General features: G+C 39.7%; 1 protein-coding gene across 1 annotated transcript in view; it reads right to left on the bottom strand.

The window, feature by feature from the left end:
- Positions 1–5,766: 5,766 nt before the first annotated feature.
- The window catches only part of kcnj19a (potassium inwardly rectifying channel subfamily J member 19a), a 32,208-nt gene continuing 10,355 nt past the window's right edge, over positions 5,767–27,619 (bottom strand). Inside the window, exons 2-3 of the mRNA XM_072442909.1 lie at positions 17,002–17,218; positions 5,767–6,989 (exon numbers count right to left, since the gene is read on the bottom strand). Coding sequence (XP_072299010.1) covers positions 6,325–6,989; positions 17,002–17,218 — 882 coding nt within the window. The 3' untranslated portion in view covers positions 5,767–6,324. The remainder of the gene's footprint in view (positions 6,990–17,001; positions 17,219–27,619) is intronic.

Consider the following 27,619-nt stretch of genomic DNA (forward strand, 5'->3'; position numbering starts at 1 on the left):
TACAGTATTAGGCTGATGTATATTGTATGAAGAAAGAGGATGAACTCTATTAGTTTATTCAATAGATCTGTGGTTGTCTCCTTGTAAAGCCTGAGCGGGAATACATTTAAACTCTATCTTCTATTCTATTCCCCAGCGTCTATATGTCCCTCTTGAGCCCATATAAGTAAAAAGGGTTATACGAGGAATCACATCGCATTAATGGAACAGGCGTGCTATACTAAAGATTGTCCTGCCATGAGAGATTTCAGGGGTCATAAACTGGATGGAATAGGATGTTTTCAGGTTCAGATTAGACCACATTGTTTGCCCAGTGATGCTGCAGCGTGGCCTCTGTGTTGTGGTGTTTCATTTGTAAACAGTTACAAGATGAGGTGTTCATTGGATTTAAACTCATTTTTCATTCAACAAATCAATTGATTCCCATCTTTAGAGCAGAAAAAAATGCATGGAATGTGCTAGAATTGTGACGGATTGAGAACTAAAAAGCATGTGGTCAGGGCAATAAGTGGAAAATATGATGACTCAACTCAATGAACATCTAGCTAAAGTGTCTAAGAAATTAACGCAATTATAAACACACGTTTAGACATACAATATAGAATCAAATCTAACAAAGCAAGAGCACTGGTATTATGGGTTATCTTTAAAAAGTGCTTTGAATTCATTAAAAGGCACAAGATTTTCTAATTTAAATAGTCTCCTGTGTTTGTTCCATAAACAAAGAGCAAAGTTGCTGAAGGTCTTTTTTCCTAATCCGGTGTTGACAATGTGACAGTAATATAAAGATAAGATAATCCTTTATTGTGTGGACAATAAAGGATTATCTTATCTTATCTTATCTTAAAGATGTCCTGAGATCTCAATTGATTAATACTTGATCCGATATTCAACGTACTTGTTCAATTTGTAGTGCGTCCAATGATTGCCATCGTACACTAGAGCATAATTCACATAGATTCATTTTTTGAGTCAACATACATTTAGTTTTACTTGAATTAATTAATCATTTTAAATTAACACGGTCTTATTAGATGCAAAAATCCACTTGAATAGTTTGAATTATTTGTGTAGCAGAAGGCACCCTCGCATATAGAATCACATCATCTGCATACAAGTGGATGCTACTATGTTACATTATGACTAATTGAGTTTATATAAATTGTAATTGAAGTGGTCCAAGGACAGACCCTTGAGGAACTCCTTTGTAAAGATAAGATCATTCGGATTGAAAGCAATCAGCAGAAACAGCTTGAGCGTTGTGAGGTAATCTGCAAACTTCTTTTTTGCATTTAAATCACACTCAATAGCATCCAGACGATCCAAGAGAATACAGTGATCTACTGTATCAAAGACACTTGACAGACAAAAACAGCAACACATACTTCATGATTGTCCGGTGCAATAGCAATATAATTTAAAACTTTGGTAGCAGCTGTCATGGAGCTATGCCCTGGTCTAAAACCAGACTGGCAGCTATTTAAAGTTGAATATTTGGTAAAGAAAGCATGCTCTTGGGAACTTATTCGCTTCTCCAAGAGTTTTGTTAGAAATTCTTCTTCTTCTTCTTTGTGCAAAGGGAGAACAAAAGCAGTTTTCCATAATAATGGGATGTTTTCAGTGTGAATTGTGAGATTCGAGGGTGTCGGCACCAGCTGACTGTTTTAGATCTACAGAGGGCGACATATTTAATACTTCATACTGTGTACAGGGTTTTAGAGGTCTTATCCTTTTTAGGAGTTGTTGTTGTTGTTGTTGTTGTTTTATGGCGGTTGGCATCCAATTGTTGCATTACCGCCGGACTTTATTCCTCAGACTTTGTCGTAGTCCTCAGACTCTGTCGTAGTCCGTAAAAGTACTCCTTCCATTGCTTTGGTGTTACAAAGCCCATGAGGTCATGATATGTCTTTGTGACTAGAATAGTTGTTGTTGTTTCAGAGACCAACCGGCTTTATTCCAGGGAGACTCTTCTTCATCTTCCTCTCCTTCTTTGACGTTGTTGTTGTTGTTGTTGTTGTTGTTGTTGTTGTTGTTGTAGTTTTATGGCGGTTGGGGTTATAACATGGAACATGGAAGCAGCATCATCAAAGACATTTCCAGAGTTAACAAAGTGTTAGTTAAACACATCACAAATGTCTTTTGTCTTTGTCAAACAAATTTAATCTTTAATCATTTAATTTGGTAAAGAGGGAGTCGAATTTTGCGATAAGGATTTAACGGTGAAAGTTTTGACGTGGTCAGACTTTTGCTTTACAAACAGTAGAAACACATTTATTGCCCTTATGACAAAACTGCTCCCAATCTGCTGCTTTGGGAGCTGTAAGAACGACTCATATTTTAGAACCGCAACAGGAATTGTCCTGACGTCTCTACGGCCCTCCGTCCCCATGGTGACGACGCTAACAGGAAGTGGCGTGCGATTGACGCGAGTGCCTCTGTTTGTTGATTCTGCCGCGTTGATGCGTCCGCTGCAGGTGTGCGCAGGTTTCCTTTCAGGCGCCACCAGAGCGAAGAGTCTAATTACCCATTCATCTGCTGCTGGGGACACGCCGCACGAATAAACACACACACGATGGAGAGAACATGCAAATTGCACTCTAGATTCTTTATGTTGGCTATTGCAGACGTTTGATAAGTTAAACGCTGTATCTCTGACCACATTTACCAGTTGCTCACTCCTTGATTCTCTTTTCACGTCCAAGATGACTGCCTAATATCATTTAGTGTTTGTCGTTAGAGAGCTGAGCCTCTTGAATAACATATTAGTTTATTATCTCCTAATGTTCATAATTGACTTGTTTATTCTGGGTGTATTAGACTCTACAAGGGGCCGCCAAACACCAAAATACTCCCAGCATGCATTTAAATGTAACTTTTACAGGCTGTGCAGTTGAATTAGGGCTTAACCAGGAGTAAACCATGACTGTCCCAGGTTTAAATACGAATTGAACATGAATTAAACAAAGGCTAAACCAAGACTAAACAGGGACAAAGTGAATTCTAAACCTGGATTAAAGTAGGTCTGCATTCAGGCTGAATTGAATATTTTAAACACTACAATTACCTGCATTTCAGAGGTTTTAAGTGCAGCGTTTTTTATACTAAGACCTCATGGATGCAGGGTATTTTAATACAACATAATACATAATGAATTGCTGCTTTTGTGAACTGTTTTTATTCAGCTGTGACTAAGCTTGCCACCATAGCACATTCCACATCGGTTTATGAAGCGCTGCCCTTTTTCCAGCACTGCTTTTTGCACATGGTAAGATCCCTCCTTCTCTTCCTTTTGAGGAGTCGTCTCTTCAAGGCCGTTCCCCTTTGTGCAGATGGAACAGGGGAAATCTCCTTGTATCTATTGATTTAGCTGTCTTTGTGCTGATGGTGAAATGAAGGTTCAGGACTGACTCAGGAGCGATGGAGAGAAAAGCCTGCTCTGGACATTGTGTGCTGAGATTAGCACTGTCTTTACGATCGCTTTGCAGTTTAATTCCAATTGTACGTTAATAATGTGCAATTCTTCTCATGAATTGGATATGGACGCAAATTGGACAGAGGGAAATACTGAAATGCCAACTTATCTCTGTTACACGACTGGAAATTTGAAATAAACCAGAATTGCTTTGGTTTCAGGAACATAAGCCGCTTTTCCATTGGTTGTTTGATACTGGTGCGGTTTGAGTCAATGGGGGAGTACATTTGGATGCTGATTGTGCAGGGGACTCTGAGGGGAGGGGGGGGTCTGATACGTGAGCGACTGACGTCATCCAAACACAACAAATGTTTACTTATTTTTTTTTTTACCAATGAATTTCAAGTTAGTGATCAAAGCTAAACAGTAAGCTAAAGAGCTAAAGAGCAAACGGGAGACTACTTCACTCCAGCTCCACTTTGTGTTTCAATATTTCTTTACACACTCTGGCTGGACGCTTTCTGCACTAAAAATATTATGTTTTTTTGTTTAATGTGAAGCGAACGCTGTGCATCAATAATCAGGAAAAAGCAACTGTTGCAAATAAAGCCAGTCAAAGCCCTTTTATGTTTACCATCTTTAGCATATTTAGCTTTTACTAATCTTTCATTCAATCACTTTCATCGTGTTTGCAGCCAGCACCACCACCACAAAGAATGACTAATGCCCTGAAAATAATCTTTTTTCATTTGTTGTCCTTCTCTAACTGATCGAATTTGATGACTAAATGTGTACTTTATGCATTATATATTGTAACTAACAAACTTGATGTATTCTGCCAGGATAAACAGAATTAAGGCCCATACTCCATACGCCATTCTGTTTGTCCATGTCAGCACATGTGGGTAATTCCTTTATCATTGTTCGATAAATGGCTTCACTGACCACATCTATTTGAATGTGACAATAGCTGTTAGTCTACACTAAGCAACTCTTCAACTGTAGCCTATACCTCATTAATGTAATGTATCTTGTATACTTATAAAGAAAGTTATTGCTTTGCTCCAGCTGATAATGTGTCGCCTGCCAAGAGGGACAAAATTAGGGTATTAACTACAGCCTATTAAAACAGCATTACACTGTTGGATGGCTTATCGACATCTGGAAAGCTGCAGTCAATGCAGCCACATTCGCAAAACACAATTAACCACACACAGGGAAAATGGCACACAGCATTTATTATTAACTTAATATAGTTTAGATTTGATAAACTGACTACTTAACCCTCGTTGCAAAAATGTTGGGACACTGTAGGAATCAAAGATGCAACAATGCGAAAAAGGATAATCTATCGACAATAGGTTCAAGATTTTCTCAAAAAACAAACCCTCAAATAGGCCTGTCACAATAACTTTGTTTTAACAGGCCATATATCGCCTCTGAAAATATAGAACTTTAGAACTTTAATAAACTGCTGCATCAACATCGAACAGCAGCAGCGCACTGTGGGGGGCTCAAATAAACCAAAGTCCAGTTTGACTTCCTCAAGCCAATGTCTAGAAATTCACATGGTCTATCTTATATTTTCTTTAATATAAAACGTTATAATTGTTATTTTCACAATATAGTGTGCCACTTAAAGACGTAATGGACGATTTTTTGGCGCCAAATCTGAGTCTCATTTCCTCGTGGCATGAACTGCTGATTAGTCCTGCCACGTATCAATCATAAGATGCACCTACTGCTCACCTGCAGCCGTGTGCAGCTCGTCCCCACGAGCAGCACGGACAGTCTATGGATCTATCATAATATAGTTCCCTCAGTGTACAGGATAAAATGAAGACAGAGAAAGATAGTTTGAGAAATCCACGGAGACGAGAGATGCGATCCGTCGCACTAATAAACAAATGCACGTGTAGCCGCGATGCTTTTCTCTGCTTCCGCACGGGCTGAGTGCGCATGCGCACTTCCGCTTGAGTTCTCAAATCGGCAAAAAATCGTTCATTACGCCTTTAATTGTATATCTGATAATGAGTATTCAGTATTGGTTGAAATATTGTATATTGCTTTTTTAAAAGTTTATTTTAGGTAGAATATAAAGCTGTCATGTGCTGTGGAGGAGAATTCTGCTTTTGCACTGGTCAGAAGTTCATCCTCATCTGGCCAAAACCTGTCACTGAACGAAGCAATTGGCTGCACTCAGTGACATTTAGATACCTTTTCCATCAAACACACAATCAGCAGCATGCGGCGTGCACAGAACACACAAAGTCTAAACACGAGGCATTCTGTCCTCTCTGAATACGGGGAGGATCGAATCTACTGCGATGTGCTTCTCGGCCCGACACAAACTTCAATGTTGCACAGCGAAGCGATCAGTCAGATAATAACAGACACTGGGACTGATCTGCCACACTGTTAAAGTGTTCTACAGCTGTGCCTCAAGGACGCACTGGGAGAGGGCTTTATCTAGTCTCAAAGTGTCGATTGAACGATAAGTCGATATACTTTAGTAATTATCGTGACAGGCCTCCCCCTCAAAACATAAATAATTTTGAAATTCATCCGGTTAATAAACTAATTGGCCACATTTTAGTCATGTCTTTAGATAAAAAGGAATATTTGAGAAGAATGGGCAAAGTTCATGCTGTGTCCCAACTTTTTGTAACCGGGTGTGTCTCCGGTGTTCTGGTGCATACAGTAAAGTATAGATTTACATGCACATCTGTCGGCTGCAAACAACTTGAAAGCATGAAGTCTGTGCCCAGCGAGTTTTATGTGAGAAACGAAGCAATCGAACAGATGAACCACAGTAAATCCAGTTGTTTCTCATCGAACCATCGTCGTCTGTAAAAAATAATCACCTCCATATCGAGGAGTGAGCACAGTACAGAATAATTGTCCGCAGTTTTTCAGCGATCGGCCGCCATTTTGCGCAGCTTTGCCGGCAGCTTGTCCTCGGGCCTCCCTCCCGACAACAGCGGACTGTGCATCGGCATCGGCGACGGACACGGCGTCGGTTGCAGGCTCTGCTGGTACAGATCGCCCGTGGACTGCGTCATCGGCTCGAATCCCACTTTCAGAGACTTGAGCTGCAGTCGGGTCTCCGCCTCGTTCACGACGGACGAACTCAGACGCTGCAGTTTCAGCGGCAAGTCTCCCGTGCTGCACGCCTTTTCCGAGTGCTGCGAGTTCAAGAGCAGCACTTTCCTCTGCAAGTCCTCCTTCCCCGACGAGCTTATCCTTTGCAGTTTGCTCGGAAGTCGCCCGCCGCCGCCGCCGTGTCGGTTCCTCTCTTCCACGGCGTTGATGCAGTCCACGGAAAACACTCGATCGCGTCTGGCCCCGTAGCTGTCGCCGGTGAGGGCCTGGGTTGGAGTGGAGACGGGCGAGGGGAGCGAGTTCTTCTCCTCGAACTCCCTGATGCTGTAGGGCGGCGTGTTGACCTCGAACGTGTTGTGGAACTGGGAGTAGTCGACGCGGAAAAAGCCCTCCTCCAGTGACATCACGGGCAGGAAGCGGTGGCCCCAGAGAACCTCGTCTTCTGTGTACGACGTCCGCGCCTGGCATGTCATACCTGTGGGAAGAGGATGAAAGGCATGATTGGCTACAGTGGCTCTTGAATGTTTCACACCAAGTACCAACTGAGAGAATACTTGGCTTGCCGAATACCACCAGATTTATTCCACATTTTTGGTCTAAACTGGAGCTAGTCCTAGTCTAAACTATGTCTGAAATGGGACTACAGTGTTGCTACTGTAGTTCTATCTAAGGGCTAACACAAAAGAGAAAGAAAATGGGGATAAAATAGACTCTAAACAAGGCAAACACAAGAACGGCAGAGGAATCCACTTGAAGAAGCTGGAATACCACCAGGACACGTACCACAGTTTGAGAAGCACTGAACTAGCATACACATGGTAACACTTTACAACTAAACTTTTAATAGTCTTAATAAAGCACAAAGACTTAATTCATAATGAACAAATTGTTTAAGGATGATTCGGGCTTAGTAAAAATGTAATTAATACATTAACCTCTTATTTAAGATAAAATAAGATAAGATAAGATATTCCTTTACTGTCCCACATGGGGAAATTTCATTGATGCAACGCAGGTAGATACAGAGGTAGATACAGAAGAAAAGAACAGATCACTTATAGGAAGTCTGAAAAACACTTTCAGTAGAAGATCTCCTATAAACAAAATGTATGTACTTACTAAGCCTGAATCGTCTTAATTACCTATTTATTCAAGATGAATTAAGTCTTTTTTCATGCTTTATTAAGGGAAATTAAGATGTAGTTATTATAAAGTGGTACCGCAATTGTTTCCAACTTGATTGGATTCTAAAAAATGTGTTTTTAATTTTTTCAAAGTCCTCAAACAAAGGGGTGTCATTGAAAAATTGGTCGAATGCAAGACTAATTCTGTTTCAGTACGGTAGTAAGTCAACGCCTTGATTTGATGTGCCGTGAACACTAATGTGCCTTCAAGTATTGCCTGGTGGGCCTTGAAAACATTTCCAGTTTGAGTTAATGAATTACACATGAATTTAACTGAATCATTTACAGGTTTTAAGTGTAACTGATCCAACAAAAAGAAAGCAAAGCAATCGCCATTTCCAGATTAAAAGAACCAGTGGAATGGACATTAGTCACCACGGACTAAATAACAACTGATTTGCAAATGTATTAATTAGTAGGTGGTGTGCCGCGGAATATTTTGCACAAAATTTTTTACCACCAACATTTTCTTTTAAAACACTGCACTAGCAAATAATTTAGTTCTGGAAAGTGGTAAAACAACAACGCCTACTTGACTCTCTCATCAAACACAATTTTATAAAAGCAACTAAAGTGCAAAATGGAAAGAAAAAAACAAGAAAAGACTAGATAAAGCTAGATAAAGATAATGTTTTTCCAATTGTTGAGTTGGGAAACTGGACAAACACACTCAACAAATTCAAAAGTAAATAAATTGGCGCAACCTAAACAAGGATTTTCAACTCAATATGTAAATTAGAGTCGAAGGAATTGGAGACTGGTAAACGAGCCCGATTTCCCGTAGCAACAGACACCAAACACCTTCAGTCTGAATTCAATTATCACGTCTTTCGCCTGCGATTCCCTTCCCAGCGTTTAACACGGCCCAGGTCAGGAGCGAGCTTGTTCTCCACGTGCCCCTCGCCCGACCACTTTCAACCCCATCGACGTAATTAGCGGTCCCTCAGCGCCCGAAACGCATCGATACGTCAACGGAAAGAGTGCCGTCTTCACACGTCTTCACTCGTACGACGTAATGCGCCGGTCGCAGCCTCTGCGCTTCTCTGTGTGTCTACATAAGCAAGGTTTGGTCGTTAAACGCGCCCTTAACGGTCCGACTTGATCCTACGCATTGATGAATTGCTCACGGACCTCGGGTAAGTTGTGATGATTACGAACGTTGCAAATCCCGTGTAATTACTCCATGTTTGTGAAAATGTCTGTTAACAAAAAAAGCGCAAACTTGGCTGTGTCTGTGTAAAAGAATCAATCTGATCACATGGTGTTCTGGTGTGGGGAACGCTCAGACAAACTCATTAGCTGAAGTGTTCTTGTCATATTTCAATGTGTTTATCAATTACTGATGTTGCGAATCCAAAAAAACTCAGACATCGCGAGGTCGTTTCAATTTGACAGACGTCCCCAGGTAAAACGAAATCCCGCTTCCGAATAGGGCGGCAGTGCACATTTGACGACTAAAATCCAATAAAGATGGTAAAATTCATGCTCGGTATGTTGGCCCTTGTGCCATTTCTTTGTTTACAATCCCAACTTTTGACATTTGGATGTTTGCACTCAGATTCTCACAATCAATAAGCACTTAGCCGATGTTTATCTGAAGGCTTCTGTCTGGGCACAAAGTAGAAGCCTTCTTCCCTGAAAGACTTTATTCTGAGAACTGATTTTGTGAATATAAATGTCCATCAATTACTCAGTGTAAATATTCATTCATATTATTTGCTCTGTATTTCATGAGCCACTATTTTAACAGTGGCTTAAAGTGCATATGACACGTTAGACATTTCACTCAAATGTATGATGTATTCTTTTTCACTGTCATAGCCACGTGTATGCCAGGGTGTGCCAGGGTGTGCCAGGGTGTGCCAGGGTGTGCCAGGGTGTACCAGGGTGTGCCAGGGTGTGCCAGGGTGTGCCAGGGTGTACCAGGGTGTGCCAGGGTGTACCAGGGTGTGCCAGGGTGTGCCAGGGTGTGGCAATAGGCCTAGTTAGGGCGTCACCTTTATCTTGTTAAATGTTTGCTTAAGCTTTCTGAAAATTGTGTCTGTTGCATGAATTGTCCTCTCTACACTTTTGACTGAACGTCGCTTATTGATGACATCACAACAAAGGGATTCTGTTTCAGAACCCAGCTCTACTTCCTGTCATGTTAAACTTTTATTTTTTCATATTTTCTTCGCAAACTGCAACTTGACTCATGTAAAAACGATGATATATTTACCACAGGGACAAAACAACCAAACAAAGTCATGAAAACGTGAGAACCATATGCACTTCTTCGTAGTCTTCTTCTTCTTTGGTGTTTTATGGCGCTTGGTATCCATAGTTACATTACCGCCACCCACTGTAGTCGTGATTCTTGGAGTTACTTCCGTCGTCTGATTGCATACGATTATACCTGTCGGTCATGATGGATCATATTTAATTACAGTGTTTCATTTGCCCAAAAAATATCTGGAAAACTGTACTATCACCATAACTTTCTTAATATATTAAAAGTTTATGGGGAAAATGAAAGAGACTTGAGAATTCTTCCAAAACAAGAAGATTTCGACGATACATTGTTTGATACACACTATTGTCAAAATAATACAAACTTGCATTATTTTTCAGGAAACTTATATCTAAAGACACAACTGTATTTAACAGCGTTCGTCCCTCAGCGGCAGACGAAGCGCTCCGCCTCATTATTCCCACGTCTTAAACATTTCCAACCATCTGCTTAATGCTCACTCCTCGCTGCTCCGGAATGAAAGCGCTTTTGCAGAGACTCTTGGCAGAATCTCCAGAATCTCCAGACTGTGGAGACTCAGGAGGGTGTTTTTGGCATTAGCTTGGACTGGCACTGTTTCTCGTTGCATTATTAAGACTTTTAACCGACAGCTCTATTTACCTCTCCAAATGCTAAAATATACAGTTTAGAGGGAACTACATTATTCAACCTGGTGTTAAACGGTCTCAATGGAGTTTACTGTAGGTAATGTATGTCAATTTATGTGAATTTCCTATTACCTTTTGCCTTAAAGAAGACACGGAGAAGATACTATGGTTTCAGTATTTACCTGTAACATACATTCAGTAGATTTTGTCCATTGTAAACTGCAAAATTGATCCAAAATGACGTAAAAAAGAAATGGGAAGATTTATTCCCTGTTCAAAACTCCAACGCTCCTCAATTTAACATTTCATCATAGACCAGGCAGTTCATTTTCTTCCATGTGTTTTTTTTTTAGTCAAGAAAAATACCTACGGTGACTTGATGGGTAAAAAAGAACACAGGATTACTCAAACACGAATGAATCGATCGAAATACAAGTCTGAGTGAGATAATGATGAGGGAGAATTATCTTTAAAACTCATGAAAGGCTGTTTCAACCTCTGATATTCTACAAGGTCCTAAATCTAGCACCACTGCCGTTACTGCCGCGCCCCGTTGATCCTCAGAGGCCGGAACTCATACCTCCAAAGACATTTTCTCAGTTTTTTTATTTCTATTCCACGTTGTCAAGCCGTAAAAACTATGACTCAGGCTCAGCGCAGGAGCAGGTCACAAACATACAACTGCTTTCAATAATTTAACTGTCGGATATCCAACTTCATCTGAGCTCAGGGCACGGCCGTGTCGGATATTCAAACTCCGGGCTCAGTCGTAACTCATAAATTCAGACCTCCGAGGCCGACTGGAAGGCAGCGCTAGTTCCAGGAGTAAAAGAGAGCACCAGATAACATCACTTTTCAAAACCAACTCAAACCCATTCACGCCATTTTTGGGTGACTTAGCTCTCCTCCTCCAACCTGAGAACTGAACTGAACGACAATCTCCTTGTTATTGCGGCTGACAGGTTAACCACTCTGCTACCTTCAGTCCAACACTGGAATACTTTGATTTAAATTGTTTTCTTCAGGCGTTTTTTTTTCCCCGTCCACTTTGGGACATGTCAATTCACAAGTTGGTTCACACCTACATCCCACTGGTCGACTGGTATTGCTGCTGACACTTTGCTGCAGTAAATATGATGTATTCAACTTAGTACAACATCAATCAGTAAACAGATCAACCAAACTCAGTCGAAAGTGTCTATTATTCATGAATACTTCTCTGGAGTCGATATTTCTGCTTAGCCGTGAATCTAACATTGACTGACAGGAATAATGGAAATACAAGAGACAATGAGAGAACAGCAGAGTCAGCAGCGTCTGAATGTGGGACATCATTTGTATTTTATGTGTGGCGGCTAAATTAGATTTATTTTCTCTGTGTCGGACCTGTAACTTGGCTTGGTGTTGTCAGCTGCTTGTCTCCATGGAAATAGATGTTAATGGCTGTGACACAACAACCCTTTACCACAAAAATGACACAGTACACCGTTAAATAAGAAAATAATTTTAATGTCAAATCTAGTGCCCCCAATGTACAAAAAATGCATTGCGAGATAGGAAATGGCCCCCCAAAAAATCTGATTATTACGGCAACGCCGTCAGCCCAACCAAATGTCGGCCATACTGGATACAAATTTCCTAAGCAGGACTCACTAGATTTTCCAAATTTCATTTTGTTTTTATAAATTCCTCCTAAGCCATTGGCCCGAAAAAACTTACATTTCCTGAAAATGGTGTTAAGGAGTGGGGCACCAAAAACTATTCAAGTCATTTTGATACCTTTCATGGTCTCATGTTGCTTGAATTTCAGAAATTTCCCAAATTTTGAAGGTGCTGCACATACAGAGACAGAAATGTGTCAAATTCTTAAATTGTTAACCTTAAACCTACCTGAAATGAAACTAAATTGTTTGGTACGATAGCGCCCCCTACACAGTGAAATTAAATTGTATACGGAGAGCAAAAGTTTTAGTTTTTCAAACTATTATGAAATTTGTTACAAAATTCCATTTTGGAATCACTTATCCAAAAAGTCAGTGAGACTAATTTGGACAGAGACAATTTAACAGTTTTAACAATGCACGTGCTAAAACTTGTGATTCTTGGAAACAAAGCTAGAATAATCTGGACAGTTAACCTGAGCAGCTGTACGCCTGCTGCTTGTAACAATGTAATGCAATATTCCTCTAACTCTGTGTTTTTATTTTTTTATTTATTTTTTGTTGCTGGGTGGGTGGTAGTGGGGGACGAGAGGGGTCCTGGAGTCCATCTGGGTGCTACTTCTTCTCCAGCTCCTCCTCTAGCGCATTGCACATCCTCTCCAGCAGGGAGCGCTCTTCCTCTGCCCTCCTCAGCTCTTCTTCTTGTGCACTGCTCTTCTCCTCCTGCCGGTGGCGCTCTTCTGCACACTGTTTCAGAACAGCTGCCTTCTCCTCTAGTTCAGCTCTCGCTTGTTCGTCCTTGTCTATAATATCATGTTTCATCAGTTTCTCAGACGGGTCGAGCAGGAATCCTCTCTCCTCTTCAACTCTGTCCAAGTCACTTTGGACCTGCTGTGTTTCTATGGCCCGTTTGTACAGTTCAATCTCATAAATGTCTATGATAATGTTTTTGGCCCAGTATCTTCCTCTTCTCCTCTTTATGCTGTTTGATGCAGAGCTAATTTTCGAGCTTTAGACGATAGTTTTCGTCTTTCACTTTGTTTAGTTCAGTTTGGAGCTCCTGTGTTTCGCTGGCCCGTTTGCTCAGTTCAGTCTTTAAAGTGACCATCATCCGATTCATTTTGTTCAGTAACGTCCACTTTTCCTCGTGCTGTTTGACGCTCAGCTCAATTTCATGTTTGAGCCACATGTTCTGCTCTTTAGCCATTTTGAGGTGTCTAAAAAACTCCTTCCTCTCTGTTTTTCTGAGCTTCTTCACCTCTTCTAGCTCTTTCAGCAGATTCTCTTCCCGTCTTTGGGCCTCTGAAGCTTTAAATGCCATTTCCAGTCGTAACATCACTAGTTGGTATTTAGACTCTGTTTTATCCTCCTTCTCCAGCTGTTCTACAGTTAGAAAGTTTCCAGTGGTTTGGTGCCCCTCTTCAGGCTTCAAACCAAGCGCCTCCATGAGTTCTAAGTCCTCAGTGTTAAGTGCTTCGTCGTCTTCGAGAGTATCTTCGTCCCAGTTTGTCGACATTGTCCAGTGCCCTTGGATTTGGTCGCTGCTTGTCTGTTCGATGGCTGAATTGTAATGAAGTTCTTCTTCTTCTTTGGTTGTTGTTGTTGTTGTTGTTTTATGGCGGTTGGCATCCAAGTGTTGCATTACCGCCAGACTTTATTCCTCAGACTTTGTCGTATTCTTTAGAAGTTCTTCTTCCATTGCTTTGGCGTTTCAAAGCCCATGAGGTGTTTTATGGCGGCCGGTATCCAAGTGTTACATTACTGCCAGACTTTATTCTTCAGACTTTATTCTTCAGACTTTATTCTTCAGACTTTATTCTTCAGACTTTATTCTTCAGACGTTTATGGCCCCGTCTTGTATTTAATGGATGAGAATGCTGATGTCATAAAGACATAAAGAAGGTTGACGTCGCTGTGTATACGCAATACACAAAATGTCTAATGCTGAATAAGTAAAAATGATTTCACTAAAGTTAGCTTCACTTAAGATTGAGCCAAATCTGATCTTGAAATGGTAATAGTGATTGACTTAGGAATGGCAGTAGGAATGAACTAAATCCTAAACAGAACTAAACTTGAATCAAACGTATTGTACCTGAACTTTTTTTTATCATGAATAAAAAACATATTTCAGAATGAACCTTTAGTCTCTTTCATTCCCCAATTCAAGTCATTTGCTGAATTGAGACAAAATGTGCTAGTTGTTAGTTGGACTATATTTTCCATCCTTAAAATGCTAGAAACTGGTTAAAAAAAAGCAGTAAGTATGTTAAAGCCTTAGTTCAGCGGTAATTTAAGTTAAATATAGTTTATTAAGAATGTTTCATTATGTTTATTATTGATTAAGACTCATAAATACAAATTTATAACTTAAATTTGGGAGTGGGGCATCAGAATTTATCAATTTTAATCTACATATTAATCAGTTGTGTTCATTTGCGATGGTGATACACAGCCGTGTCCATGTATTGTGACTAAGCTCAACTACACCCTAAAGCTCCAATAATACACGGCCTGTGGGCGTGACAGCACCAGCTTTATCAAGTTGAAAGTGCCGAGTACGAAGCCCGGCGCTCGTGAGGACCGTTTGATGCCGCTTGCTGCTTTAACTCTCATTCTTATTTTTCTTATTCATATCATTATTTTAAATCAAAATTCTTACAAACGTAAACAACAAAGAGAATGTAGGTTATAAAATGGCAACTCTGAAGAGGAGTTGATATGATATACACATATATGCATGAAACAAACATTTGGAGGGGCCATGCTATTCTTTTATTTTATTTTATTTAAGGGTATATCTTGTTTTTCCAGCTTTTTTGTTTTTTAATGAATTCATAGTTTTTATAAGAGCTAATGTGACCCAGGAAGCAACTAAATTTGGCCTCTTTTCAGCCAATTCCATTTAGTATAAATACTTTCTCATTAGAATAAACAGTTGAATGAAACATTTCCCTCTCAATCTGACCATACACACTTTGCATTTAAAGTGATCAATGACATGTCATGTATGTAGCGGATGGTCAGTGTCATGTGCCTTTAAGGATGCCACAGTAACTTCCCGTTGCCTCGGCTGCCACTGCTGTGCAACACACCAAACTTGTGTGATTTATTGGTATTATCAACAGAGTGCAGGCCTCCCCGCTGATCCTCCCTCTGCTATAAGCCTGTTCAGCCCTGCACTGCCTCCTGTGACAGCCAGAGAGAGAAAGAGAAGGAGGGGAAAGACCACAGATATATCCTCATTCACTGGTACTTTGAGTTTTAAGGGGAAATCACTGCATATGCATCAGCGACTGTGCCATTTCCCCCACTGACCCCAGACAAAGCAGGTCTTCTCTGTAACGCTTTAAACTAAGGTTCTATAGTAAACTATTTATAAAGCAGGTTATTAACGCTCTTACTATCATTTGTACAACAGTTATTAACGCACACATGTTTTTTGTTTAATGACTTATTAACATTTATAAAGTATTAAAAGCCACATACAAATTAGGCTAATAAGAGCATAAACAAATAATTATGCTTACAATAAGGTATAAATAGTGAACAACTTTAAAGCGTTATCGTCTTTGGTAACATTTTGTTTTAGAGTGCACATTAATGTTCAACTTGCTGCTAATACATACATGATAATATTAATAACAAGCAGTAATACGGAGTTTGATTAATAGGAAAGGTCAAGTAAATATCTAATAATAAGCATAATAAAGTTATTCTAAATAAGGTAATTAACATCAAATTAAGGCTTTTGGTAAAACCAAATTTCATGTGGTACTTGCCGAAACCCTATTAGGATCATAATTCATGTACAAAATGTCTTAACATTACACTAATAAGCAATAATAAGAGGTTTATTCATGCGGATGCCTAATTAGCAGCAGAATATGGTTATGCAAAGTAAAACATTCATAATTAACATAAAAAATGGAGCCGCTTTGTGTGTGAGCAAAATATCTTCTTTTATAAATGGTCCTCACTGTCTCTCATGCCTCGTGCTCGTGTGCATTGTAATCACGTCTCATATTCTGTCTCCCATGACACCAAAGCAGCCAAACAACCTGGAGCTCAACGCCCAGAAGACGGTCTTACGCTAGCTGTTTTTTTTTATTTTATTTTAATTTTATTTGCATCTTTATTTATTTTTCCCCTCCATTCCTTATTAGTAAATGAGAGGTTTTGTCTATAGGAGTTTTTGTTTATAAGAGTTTTTGTTTATAAGAGTTTTTGTTTATGAGAGTTTTTGTTTATCTTATCTTATATTTATCGGATGTGAATCGCCATCAAAGAACATGTAAAATCATGGCACGTACTGTACATAGCGGCGCGGTGCCACAAGCAAAAAGGGTTTGATTAGGCACTGATTTCTCATCTCACCGGCTTCAGATTGACAGGTGGATGGACCACTTAGGAATATATGCGTGGTCCGTCTTCATTAAAACAAACATGGATGTTTACGAGGAAAGAAGAAAGGAAGAAATATCACAGGGGACTGAAGAAATATTGCGAAATGATGCAGGAAGTGAAGCACAAAACACTGTTATTCTGAGGTGAGAGAAGTTTGATTTTCTTTCAAACGATGATGGCAAGAGCTCCTCACTGAAAAACCCAAACCTGATTGCACTGTTCTGTCTGAGTTTGGCCTGAGCGGAGGAGGTGGCGACCAGACGGAAACTCTTCTGTATACAATATCAAATGCGGTATTAAAAAACTCTAACCCTGATGGGCCCATGATCGCTGCACGTTGGCGCTTGAGCGAACTCACCTGTTGTCTCCACGATGCCCTCGAGGATGACGACGATCTCAAACTGCTCGTTCATGAGCGAGCGCTGGGACAGGTCGAAGAAGGGGCTCTTGGTGTTGATCTCGTGGCAGATGGTGAGAGGAGACACCAGGAAGAGCTGATCCGCACCCGTCCCAAAGCCCACGTCCAGCTCGCACTGGTCCAGGGGCAGGAACTCCCCCTCAGGCGTCTGCCGCGACTGCACACAACAATACATTATTATTATAACTGGGAATCGTGACATAAAACTGATTTTTTGTTTTGTTTTTTGTGGGGCTGAAATACAAAACACAGAACAGTTTTTTATAAAGACTCGCTCTTCACTTACATCTAACGATCATTTCAGGAGTTGACTGGTCTGACGATCATTTCACTTGTACTTTGAGATGTTTTAAATACATAATCAATGAATCAAAGGTTAAATTATGGTGGCTGAAGGTTTATATTCACAAATAAAGGATGAACGTCAGAAATGGTTTCTTTTTTGACATTTGTGTTTGGTGTTTTAGAGGATATAATGATGAAATATGATTTGTTGTTTTATAATCGACACGGTTACCGGAAGTCCAAGTCCGCCCTAGTCACTATATTCATCAGCCAATCACAGCCTGCCACCTTTTGCAAACCACGCGCTCCCATCAGCCACCTCAGCCTCCCCATCTCCTCCTGTTACACTCCTAAACCACTGAAGCGTGTGATGAAAAACGAATATTTCTACACACCAAAAATGAAATGTATCTTGAAGTGTCAATTCAATAAATAAAAAGTTCTAGTGTTTGTTCATGTCTCTGGAGGCTGTAGATGGACCTCAGACGCAGGCCGGGACCACTCGATAATTGCATGAATGAGCAGCCCTAGATGTGCCTTTTCATTTGACTTTTTTTCATAATCCTGAAGATATTTATTCCAGTCTTAAAGTCAATTCTTCTGTTTTAGATGAGATATTTTGTGTTTCCGTGACACGTCCTGAGCGTTCTCCGTTGGTCATTAGAGTGACAGGATGATAAACAAAAGCATCATCATTTTTCTCCTGAAGGCAGAACATTTAGTCAAAGGTTATTTTATGAAGGTTTTTTACGTCTAACAAACTCCTGATGTTTTTGACTTGAGGTTACAAAAGTCCCTGTCTACTCTCAGGGAGGAAACTAAATTGGGCATAACGATGTCAGTGTACACATGTTTTTAATTAGATTTTGCTCCATTTTAGTACAAACATAATCTAATAATGAGTTTAGGACATTTATTTAAATTTATTTAGATACAATAACTCACCCAAAATATAAATGTTTTGACGTGATGCATTTTTGTCACAGATTTTATTTTCTTCTTCTTCTTTGTTGGTGTTTTATGGCGTCTGGTATCCAAGTGTTACATTAGCGCCACCTACTGTAGCTGTAGAAATGTTTCTACAAAGTGGACTCATGAAACAAAATTGCTTTGACCAGAATTTAAATTACACGTGTCACAAAGCCATATTATTTTAACTAAAAACTCAATCGAAACTTTTGTCAAAGCTGCACCACGAAGGAAAAACCATTGTAACAAAAATATATATATATCCAGCCCCTGATTATTTTGCATATGTCGCTCTCAGTCACCAAAATATCTTCACCAATTTGATCAAAACAGGCCACCGTCATGACAAAAGGCAAGCTTTGAGTGTACCTTAAAAAATAACTCTATTCACAGAACTACAACCTACGACCAATGGGATGCGTCAGCCCTCAACCCGCCCACTCGCTCTGTTCACAACACCATTATAAAGTCCCACACACGGCCCCTTCTCAATAACCCGACTGCCATCTTTTTACTTCTGGCGGTAAATCCCAAAATAAAGCAAAAACAAAAGCCTTTCTATTTTCCCTCTGTCATTTGCTGTGGAATAATGTGGCTCGGCGCGGCTATTGTGTAACTTAAATTGCATTTTGCTCTTTAATTAACCCGAATGGGGGTGAGTGACAACGCGCTAAGACACATGCAACTGCACCGTTTGTGTCGCAATGTAATTACAGAATCTTTAATGAGAGCCTGGCTGGGGTTTGTGCCTCGGAAAATACAGCCCGTGGCTAGAAATAATGGAAGAAGTTTTATGTTTTACTTTTTAAACCAAATACAACAATAAGTTCTAAAAGATGACAACTATCACCACTACTGCACTGCGACTCCTGTGATTACTATCATTAATAATACTTCAACTGTACTTCCACTAACGGTTACTGCGTCGTTACACCAAGGAACGGGAAAAAGACTAGACGAGTAAAAGTCATAGTTTTGGAAAATTCTACCAGTTTTACGTCGTCTTCAATGTATTTATGGTTTACTTTATCGTCTCGGCAGATCTTGATATGTACCTGTCTCAAAATAGACTACTTTGCCTGTTGTATTGTGGGTAAAATGAAGACTTGGGTCAGTCCTGTTTGAGTCCTTGGTTTAGTTGTGGGTTTAGTCCTGGTTTAGTCACAATTTTGATGAGGTGAATGTGGAAATATATCAAATTTTAATCTTATTGTGAGAAGAACCGTCACAATTTTACGATCAAGCGTGATTCCTGGCACCATGACCGAACGACAATTAATCGTTCCTTTTCTGTCGGTCGTATCGTTCAATAAAGTGCCATTCCTCAAGTGTGTGACCAGTTTTATTCAATCAAACCTTCTGAATGATAAAGTTAATGCAACATAAACATAACATACATCTACATAAGAAGGGAATCCCAGATAATGAGTAAAAACAATAATATAATTTTAAACTGAAACTAAACGCTAAACGCACATTTTTTTTTTAGCTGATCTCTAATATTTTGCTTGTTATTCTGACCAACAACCAATATTTACTGATGCCGATATCAACATTTTTATATCTATGGAAAGACCAAAATTGAAGTTAACTTTTCTCTTTTGAAAAAACGATAACAAACCAAAAATTGCACTTTTATGATCATTTTTAATTTAGATTCTTTACCTATTTCTCCATCTAGATCAATCACCCAATCATTTTAACTCACTAGTCTGTCTTTAAACGTCGCACAGAGGTCAAACTGGGAATTACACGCAAGGGCGACTGGAGGCAGATATGTGGAAAAGATTGATATTAACTCTAGTATTGTCCATCAGCGGTCAGACAGAACAATGTGCCTGTTCAGGAAAACAACAAAGGGCCATGTCTGAGTGTGTCCGCCCCCGTCCTCCTGACCTCGGCTGAGAAACACAAACTATGAACGGCGAGTGATTGAGCGGCGTTTGCATCGCCCGAGAACATGTCTATTCTTGTCATCCCGTGCATATCAATGTGTCTTTTCTCCCTCGTGGGGGAGCGCTTTATCAAGTCACGGGGCCGTTGTTCTCTTGTCAGGTGCTCAGGGGCGGCTGAATACCGTTTGGCATCCACTCCACGGACCCCGGGGTTGTCTCATGCTACAGCTCAGGGAAATGCTACTTCTCACATTCTGTCAGCGACGCTTAAGATTAGAAAGACGGACGGCTATGAAACTGTTGACAGGCAAAGCTTCTTACGCGGACCCTCTGGTGCGTTTTTATGCCTCCGATTCAACGTGTTCGTCTCCCGTTGACGCGATTTTCTCACAAATCAAGACATTTCCCTACCAAATATTCAATATGCTTCTAAATAAAGTGTTTACAAGTCAGGAGCACGACAAAAGACCTGCTGTTTCGGAGCGACTCGCGCGCCACAGTCGTCTAACCAATACAATCATAGCAAAAATATACACTTTTTACCCAATGAATCCCCATCTCCATCCAGTCTATGTTATTCACAAATATTATCCACGAATAAGGAAGCATCAAAACGGCACAGTGCAATGTTCTTTCATCTTTTCTCACTGTTGTTTGATTTATAAGTTGATTTTTGGTGGTTTAATGGGCGGTCTTTGATTCAGATGGTATAAAAATGTGGGCCTTCGATCATCATGGAACTCAATGCAATCCAGTGTCGTCCCCCCCCCGAAAACCACATTAAGCCGTCCCAGGAAACTACAAATTGACTTGTACGGATGAAAATGTCACATACGTTGTTACCGCTGGCTCTCGCGGTCCTTCCTCGATCTTTAGCGCAAACGACATCCGAAATCCTATTAAAACTAATTGAAGTGAAATGTCTGCATCGATTGTTTTTACAGTACGTTCAGGCTGTTGTAAGAATATGGGGGATTTTTTTACGAGTGCAGAACGATCTCGATCGAAGAGCCGTTTCCGAAAGCGGCGCATGGCCTCAAGCGGGATCAAAGATGGACGCTGTTATTTTCAATGGATTCTTGGCACAAACGCTGCTGGATTTTGAGCTTCGGGGCTTGATTCTTTGTAGCGCACTAGAACCAAAAAGTTGTGTAACGCGCGGCTTCACAGCTGTACGCTCCGACAGGCCTGTGGTGCTGGAGGGCTGCAATACAAAGATGTAGCTTTACTTCTACTAATACAGATTAGGGCTGGGCTATAGGGGAAATAATTATATATTTATCTACATCCTTGAATTGCTTGATTATAATTGTATTTGGTCATAGTGTTTCTTATTTAAAAATGAACATAAACAAGAAGACATACTTTTAATGAATGGAATAAAACAATAAATACATAAATAATTCCTGGAACTTTGCTCCAACCCACATGCTTTCAAGAAAAGATAAGCTTTATTTGTCCACACAATGGGGAAATTTCGGTGTTGCAACGCAAGTAGATACAGAAGTAAAAGAACACAACTTATAGAAAGCTTTAGAAAAACACTCTTAATAGAAAAACTCTTATAAACAAAACTCTTAAAGACAAAACCTCTCATATTCTTAATAAGGAATAGAGAGAAATAACATAAGACAAAAATAATGATAACAGTGGCAAAAGTAAACTCTTTTTTACAGCAGTTATATGCACATGAATGTGACATTATTGCGTATGAATATGTCAGTATTGCACATGATTATGTCAGTATTGCACATAATTATGACAGTATTGCACATAATTAAGTCAGTATTGCACATGATTATGTCAGTATTGCACATGATTATGTCAGTATTGCACATAATTATGACAGTATTGCACATGATTATGTCAGTATTGCACATGATTATGTCAGTATTGCACATGATTATGTCAGTATTGCACATAATTATGACAGTATTGCACATGATTATGTCAGTATTGCACATGATTATGTCAGTATTGCACATGATTATGTCAGTATTGCACATGATTAAGTCAGTATTGCACATGATTAAGTCAGTATTGCACATGATTAAGTCAGTATTGCACATGGGTATGACAGTTACACGTGTTCAACTGTTTTTACTGACAGAAGAGCTGTGTGTCCCTCTATTAAAAAAACAAGCTTATCATTGACAATTTTAAGCTTTTTTGATTTAGCCCAAACACAAATACCTTCAGGTAACACTCAATAGGGCAGTGTTTCTCAAACTGTGGCACGAGGGTTGTTTCAGGATTCCTCTACAGTTGCTAAATATAATCATTTACTCCACATGTTTGTTCTCTTTGGGTTTGTTTGAGCCATATTTTTGACCTGATTTAGATCTGGTGCTCCTTCCTTAGGTGACACTTGTAAAAAGTGAGAGCTACTGAAATAGGATAATGAATGTGTTTGTCTTCTTTGGTTAAGAGAGATACATGTTTAACTGTAGGTCATCTCATCAACAGCAGATGTATGATATTCATCTATTCAGTCGACGTAATCCCCGGTCCAGAGAATAAAGGGCTTCAAAGGTCGCCATCTGGACACTGTTTCTGAAATCGAGACGCGTGATGGAGGCAAACTCCTTTGCCTCCGTCAGGTAAACAAAGTCAGAGCATGGGTTATACGTCCTCTCTTAGGGCAGGACTAACCTAGCGCAGTGTAAAACCCCCTCACCTTCAGATTGAAAATGACTACCAGATGTCACTGCCATGTCAAAAACAGACATTTGCTCCCATTCATTTTTTACTGCTTGGATTTGTTCATTGGCACTTGGCATTATTTACTATTCTGATCATTTCCAACCATGACAACAAACAAGTGCACTTCACCTGTATCTGTTGATATAAAAATATAAATGATGTACTTTTGAAATAAGAGCTGTATCTGTTGATTACACCTTATTTCAAAAGTACATCATTTATATTTTTATCCAACAAAGCATACAATTCTGTAAATATTTCTGAGTGAGTGGGTACACAGTAGGATCTTGTGTATTTCTTGTTGTGTGTCAAGAGTCCCGTGCTGCTGATGTGGCACAGTGGTTTATGGCATTATAAGAAGATAAACAGATTTACTGTCAGAGTATTCAGAGTCACAAAAAGCCGTGGCAGCAGTGAGGGGAAAGGACTGTTCGCCATCTTTTCTTGACGCAAAGGTTTTCTGACGGTGCCAAGCTTATCAAATAATGTAAAACATAACTACAAATAATATACAATTCACATACTCCAATACTCCGAATTGTCCCGAGAGGCTGTTAAAACAAAGCCTCCTATAGATGCAACAAACCCCCCACAGCTTTGATCGATACAAGTCTGATGCTGAGAGGAACCTCTTAATCTCAACTGCTCTGACTGTGTAGATGTGAAGTATATATGTACTGTATTCCATGCATTAACTATACGCACTATATGTTGCGCTATCAGTATTTAAAGACATAATTATGCATTTGACAGCTATATCGTTTATAATCAGACCACTGCAGATTATGTTGTATTGCTGTTGATCTATTTTCTTTTTTTTAAAGAAACAATTCCGCTGACTTCCAGCTGCCCCTTCACAGTACGCCACCATAAAGGTCAAAATGTCATCATAACAAAGTGACACGCCTCCGGGCCCCTCTATACATTGCATGGTAGCACTCTCGCTTCACAGCAAGAAGGTCGGGGCAGGTGGAGTTTGCATGTTCTCCCTGTGTCTGTTTCCTCTGGGTGCTTCGGTTTCTCCTACTACTAAAAATATGTACTATAGGCTCCTCCCCTCTGAGGCAGGACTTCCCTTAAAAAGAGATGCTACAGCTCAGAGGGACTTTTCTGGTTAAATAAAGGTCAATAAATAAATAAAGTTTAATGAAAAAAATATATATACAAAGCTTTTATGTTGCATATGTCTCCTTTTATAATTGTAATTGCAGAAGGAGTCTGCTTTGTCACAGCACAAAATACGGTTGTGATAAAATAAGAATAAAAGCCTTAATGCCTCTCCTTCTCTTCCTATTTATGATTGACTCATAAATAGAAGCTTTATCTCCATTTAAGAGTAAAAGAGTGTAAAATGGTGTATCAGCATATTATATTTGAGTTCTCCTCCCATCTTTGGGACTACACTTCTGATGGTTTCTTGAGGGCCCTTGCAGTTCAGTGACTTCCTGCAGAAGTCACTTCGATTGGTGTCACAATGTTCTTGGCCCAGGACGTGTTTAGCGTGTTGTGACTGCGCACGCTCTGATTGGTGGAAAATACTCTAACACGGCTCCAAAGTGTAAAGAGGCAGAAGATGTAGAGGCTCGTACTGTCACGCTTTTGCACTGGCCTTTCTTTTGCGTGTGAAGGGGAGAAAATGCACTGGCCATTGAGTTTAAAAGATTAAAGATGTTACTAGATTCTTAGATGATTGTTTTGTGCATTCTTTGATTGGAAATGGGGCAAGATTGACTGCAAATTCGGGCTGCAACTAAAGATAATTTTAGGGTTATTTTTAGTGCACAATTTGTACGCAAAGTTATTCAACGTGCTTATAACAGGAAATGATGCATTGAAAATAGAATAGAAACAAATAGAAACATAAATAACCATTATAATATTTGACTAGTCAGATATGTCATTATAACATTTTTCCCTCATTAAAAACATGCCTGGAGTTGTATTTAGCTTCATTCGCTCTCGTTTGATGATTCTTGTTTAGAAAGTCCTCTCAGAGCATCAGAAACACACACATCTTCTGGGAGGTTTTGAAGTCCATAAATCAACGCCAGACTCAGAGCATTTCTGCCTCAAATCACAATTATTACAACTCTGAGGTTGCGTTAGCGTGTCAGGAGAAAGACATCTATTTGGTGAGCTGACCCATGTAATTCCCTCTGCAGCCAGTAGACGGAGCGCAAAGTCAATGTGAAACGCCAAAATGACATGAAGTAAATTTGCTTTTTGTTTTTTTTAGTTCTAAAACACGAGATGTCAAAGTAGAAGTACTCAAGAGCCAAAATATGCCAAATTGAAGCTGAACATTTACTAATTCTAGTTCAAATGTATGTGTTCTTGAAGCTTTGTTTACAATGAAACATGTTTTCTTATCAAACGGTATGTATTTTATTCTATTTATGGTCCAGAAAACAATTAAACGTCATGAGAATAGTGAACAGTAGTGTAGCATTTGTTGTAGTAGTAGTCGCAGCTCTAGTAGTAGCACTAGTAGCAGTTGTATGCATGATTTACCTTCACCGTATGGCAGTTAATTTTATTGATTTATTTATATGATCCTATTGCAATTCATAAGACAAATCGATAATAACGACGCGCCGTAGCTCTTATTTTGTGTGAGCGATCAATGTCTGCTTCATCCCGGAGTACTACACGGAAGCTTTTCTTTTCCCTGTGAAGTGCAGTGCTCTCCATCATCTCCTCTCCTCCTCCTCCTCCTCCTCCTCCTCCTCGCACTCACACCAGAGTCATATTTTCCAGCAGGGCGCCCCACCAAGCTGCATTTCAGTTGGACCATGTGTGACAGTCTGCTCCCCTCAACCTCAACGACTAAAGCTAATGCGCACTAGCATGCTCTGTACCAACGCATAAGATGTCCAGCTCTCCTTGTCTCCGCCATCGCTCCACAGTGTGCCAACTTATATATGTGTTCACGGAGACGAGCAGTTGACGCCACCGGGCCGAGTTACGAGTCAGATCTGTGTTAGAGCTGTAACTGATTAAAGGAACTGTTTAATTAAAGAGCTGCCCGTCGATTGAGGCGTGGCGCTGGTGAAAGCTCTCAAAACTCTCCAAAAAAAAGGCAGATTAAACTGTCCAGTCACTCCCAGATCTCCTGTTAATGAAATAATTGGTCAACTAATAAAATATTTGGTTGACTAAGACCGATTAATAAATGAAGCAGAGCCCTTACAGTAAGAATGCCATAAACGTTTAGGAGTAAAAACATCTGTAACTGATTAAATGCAAGATTAATTATTAGTTTAATGCCATACAATACAACATGTCAGGCACAGCAATAACATCGCTAAGGAGACAAGTAAACGTTACATGTCACGACTTAAACTACTCAAATAAACCAGATAGAATGACTAAATAACTGCTTCATACACTAGCATTAAACTACTACAGAGAGTAGACAGTTAGACTAAGTTTCCTTGTTTTTGGTATTTCGATTTTCCAACTTTGCCAATGGGACAATGTAACATTCTGTGTTTTATTTGAAATAAAAAAGACAAGCAATTTCCAACTTGGAATTAGAAATAAATAAATAAACTCAAATTAAAATATAAAATACTACTTGGTGCAAAACATTTTTAACTTATAATCATTTTTCCCCAGTGAAGTCATTGCTGTAAAAAGAAAAAATACAGTTACTCCCATTTGTCAAATGTGTAATCTGAAAAAACATAGTTTGGGAATCAAGCTTATACTGTATTTTCCGAACTATAAATTGCCCCTTTTTACATAGTTTTGGCCGGAGCGACTTATATGACCGTTACACTGGCAACCGCATATTTTCACACTGACAACCACAAGAGGGCGCTCGAAGCTAAAAATGACGCAGAAGAAGAATCTGCTCTTCCTCCACCTCTGGAGTAGGTAGAGGAAGAGGAAGAAGAATTCAACAGAGGAAGAAGAATTCAATGGATTTAGTAATTTGGGGTAAAACTGATGCTTTGGTAAACTTGTTAGCATGTTCTTTATGCTATAGTTATCTGAATAACTGTTAATATGTTACGTTAACATACCAGACACTTACCACAGTTCTGTCTGTGCCTCATGTAGCTGAAGGTGTTAGCGTTAGCATACGTACACATATTCACCATGTTCTCTCATCTGTTATTATTTTAAGATGAAATGTCTGTTCTTGGTTTTGGATTTTATCAAATAAATGTCCCCCTAAAAATGTGACTTATACTCCAGTGCAACTTATATATATATATATATATATTTTTTTTTTTTTTTCTTCTCTATTGTGCATTTTTTGGCTGGTGCGACTTATACTTTGATGGAAAATCTGATTCTTTCTTTTGCTGTGAATGCAAAACCACACTGCAATATTACTGACACGAGGTCCTGGAAATATTCGACAACATGCAATAACACAGCTTTTGTCCTGCCAAATGCGCTCACAATATTTTCCTGCACCTGTATTATCCAGCGCTAACATACAACAATAGCCTGAAGTCTATTGTTTCCCCCCTTAACCTCCCCCTTCCAGCAGAGCACAGCTGTCTGGCCTCTGAGTCTGATTGTCCCCTAATTTTGCTCTTGTCTTTGTGGATCAAATTTGCATGTATCTATTCAAATGTATTCCATATCCCACTCACATATCCGGATTGCATGGCTGAGAGGCAGGGCTTTCTCTGCCAATTTCACCTCGGCTGAGTCACTCTCCGCACTGCATGGACCCTTCAAACGGGCTC

This window comes from Eucyclogobius newberryi, unplaced genomic scaffold (genome assembly GCF_026437365.1).
Source record: "Eucyclogobius newberryi isolate DKJ021-1_F unplaced genomic scaffold, fEucNew1.0.hap1 SCAF_13, whole genome shotgun sequence".
Classification (NCBI taxonomy): Eukaryota; Metazoa; Chordata; class Actinopteri; order Gobiiformes; family Gobiidae; genus Eucyclogobius; species Eucyclogobius newberryi.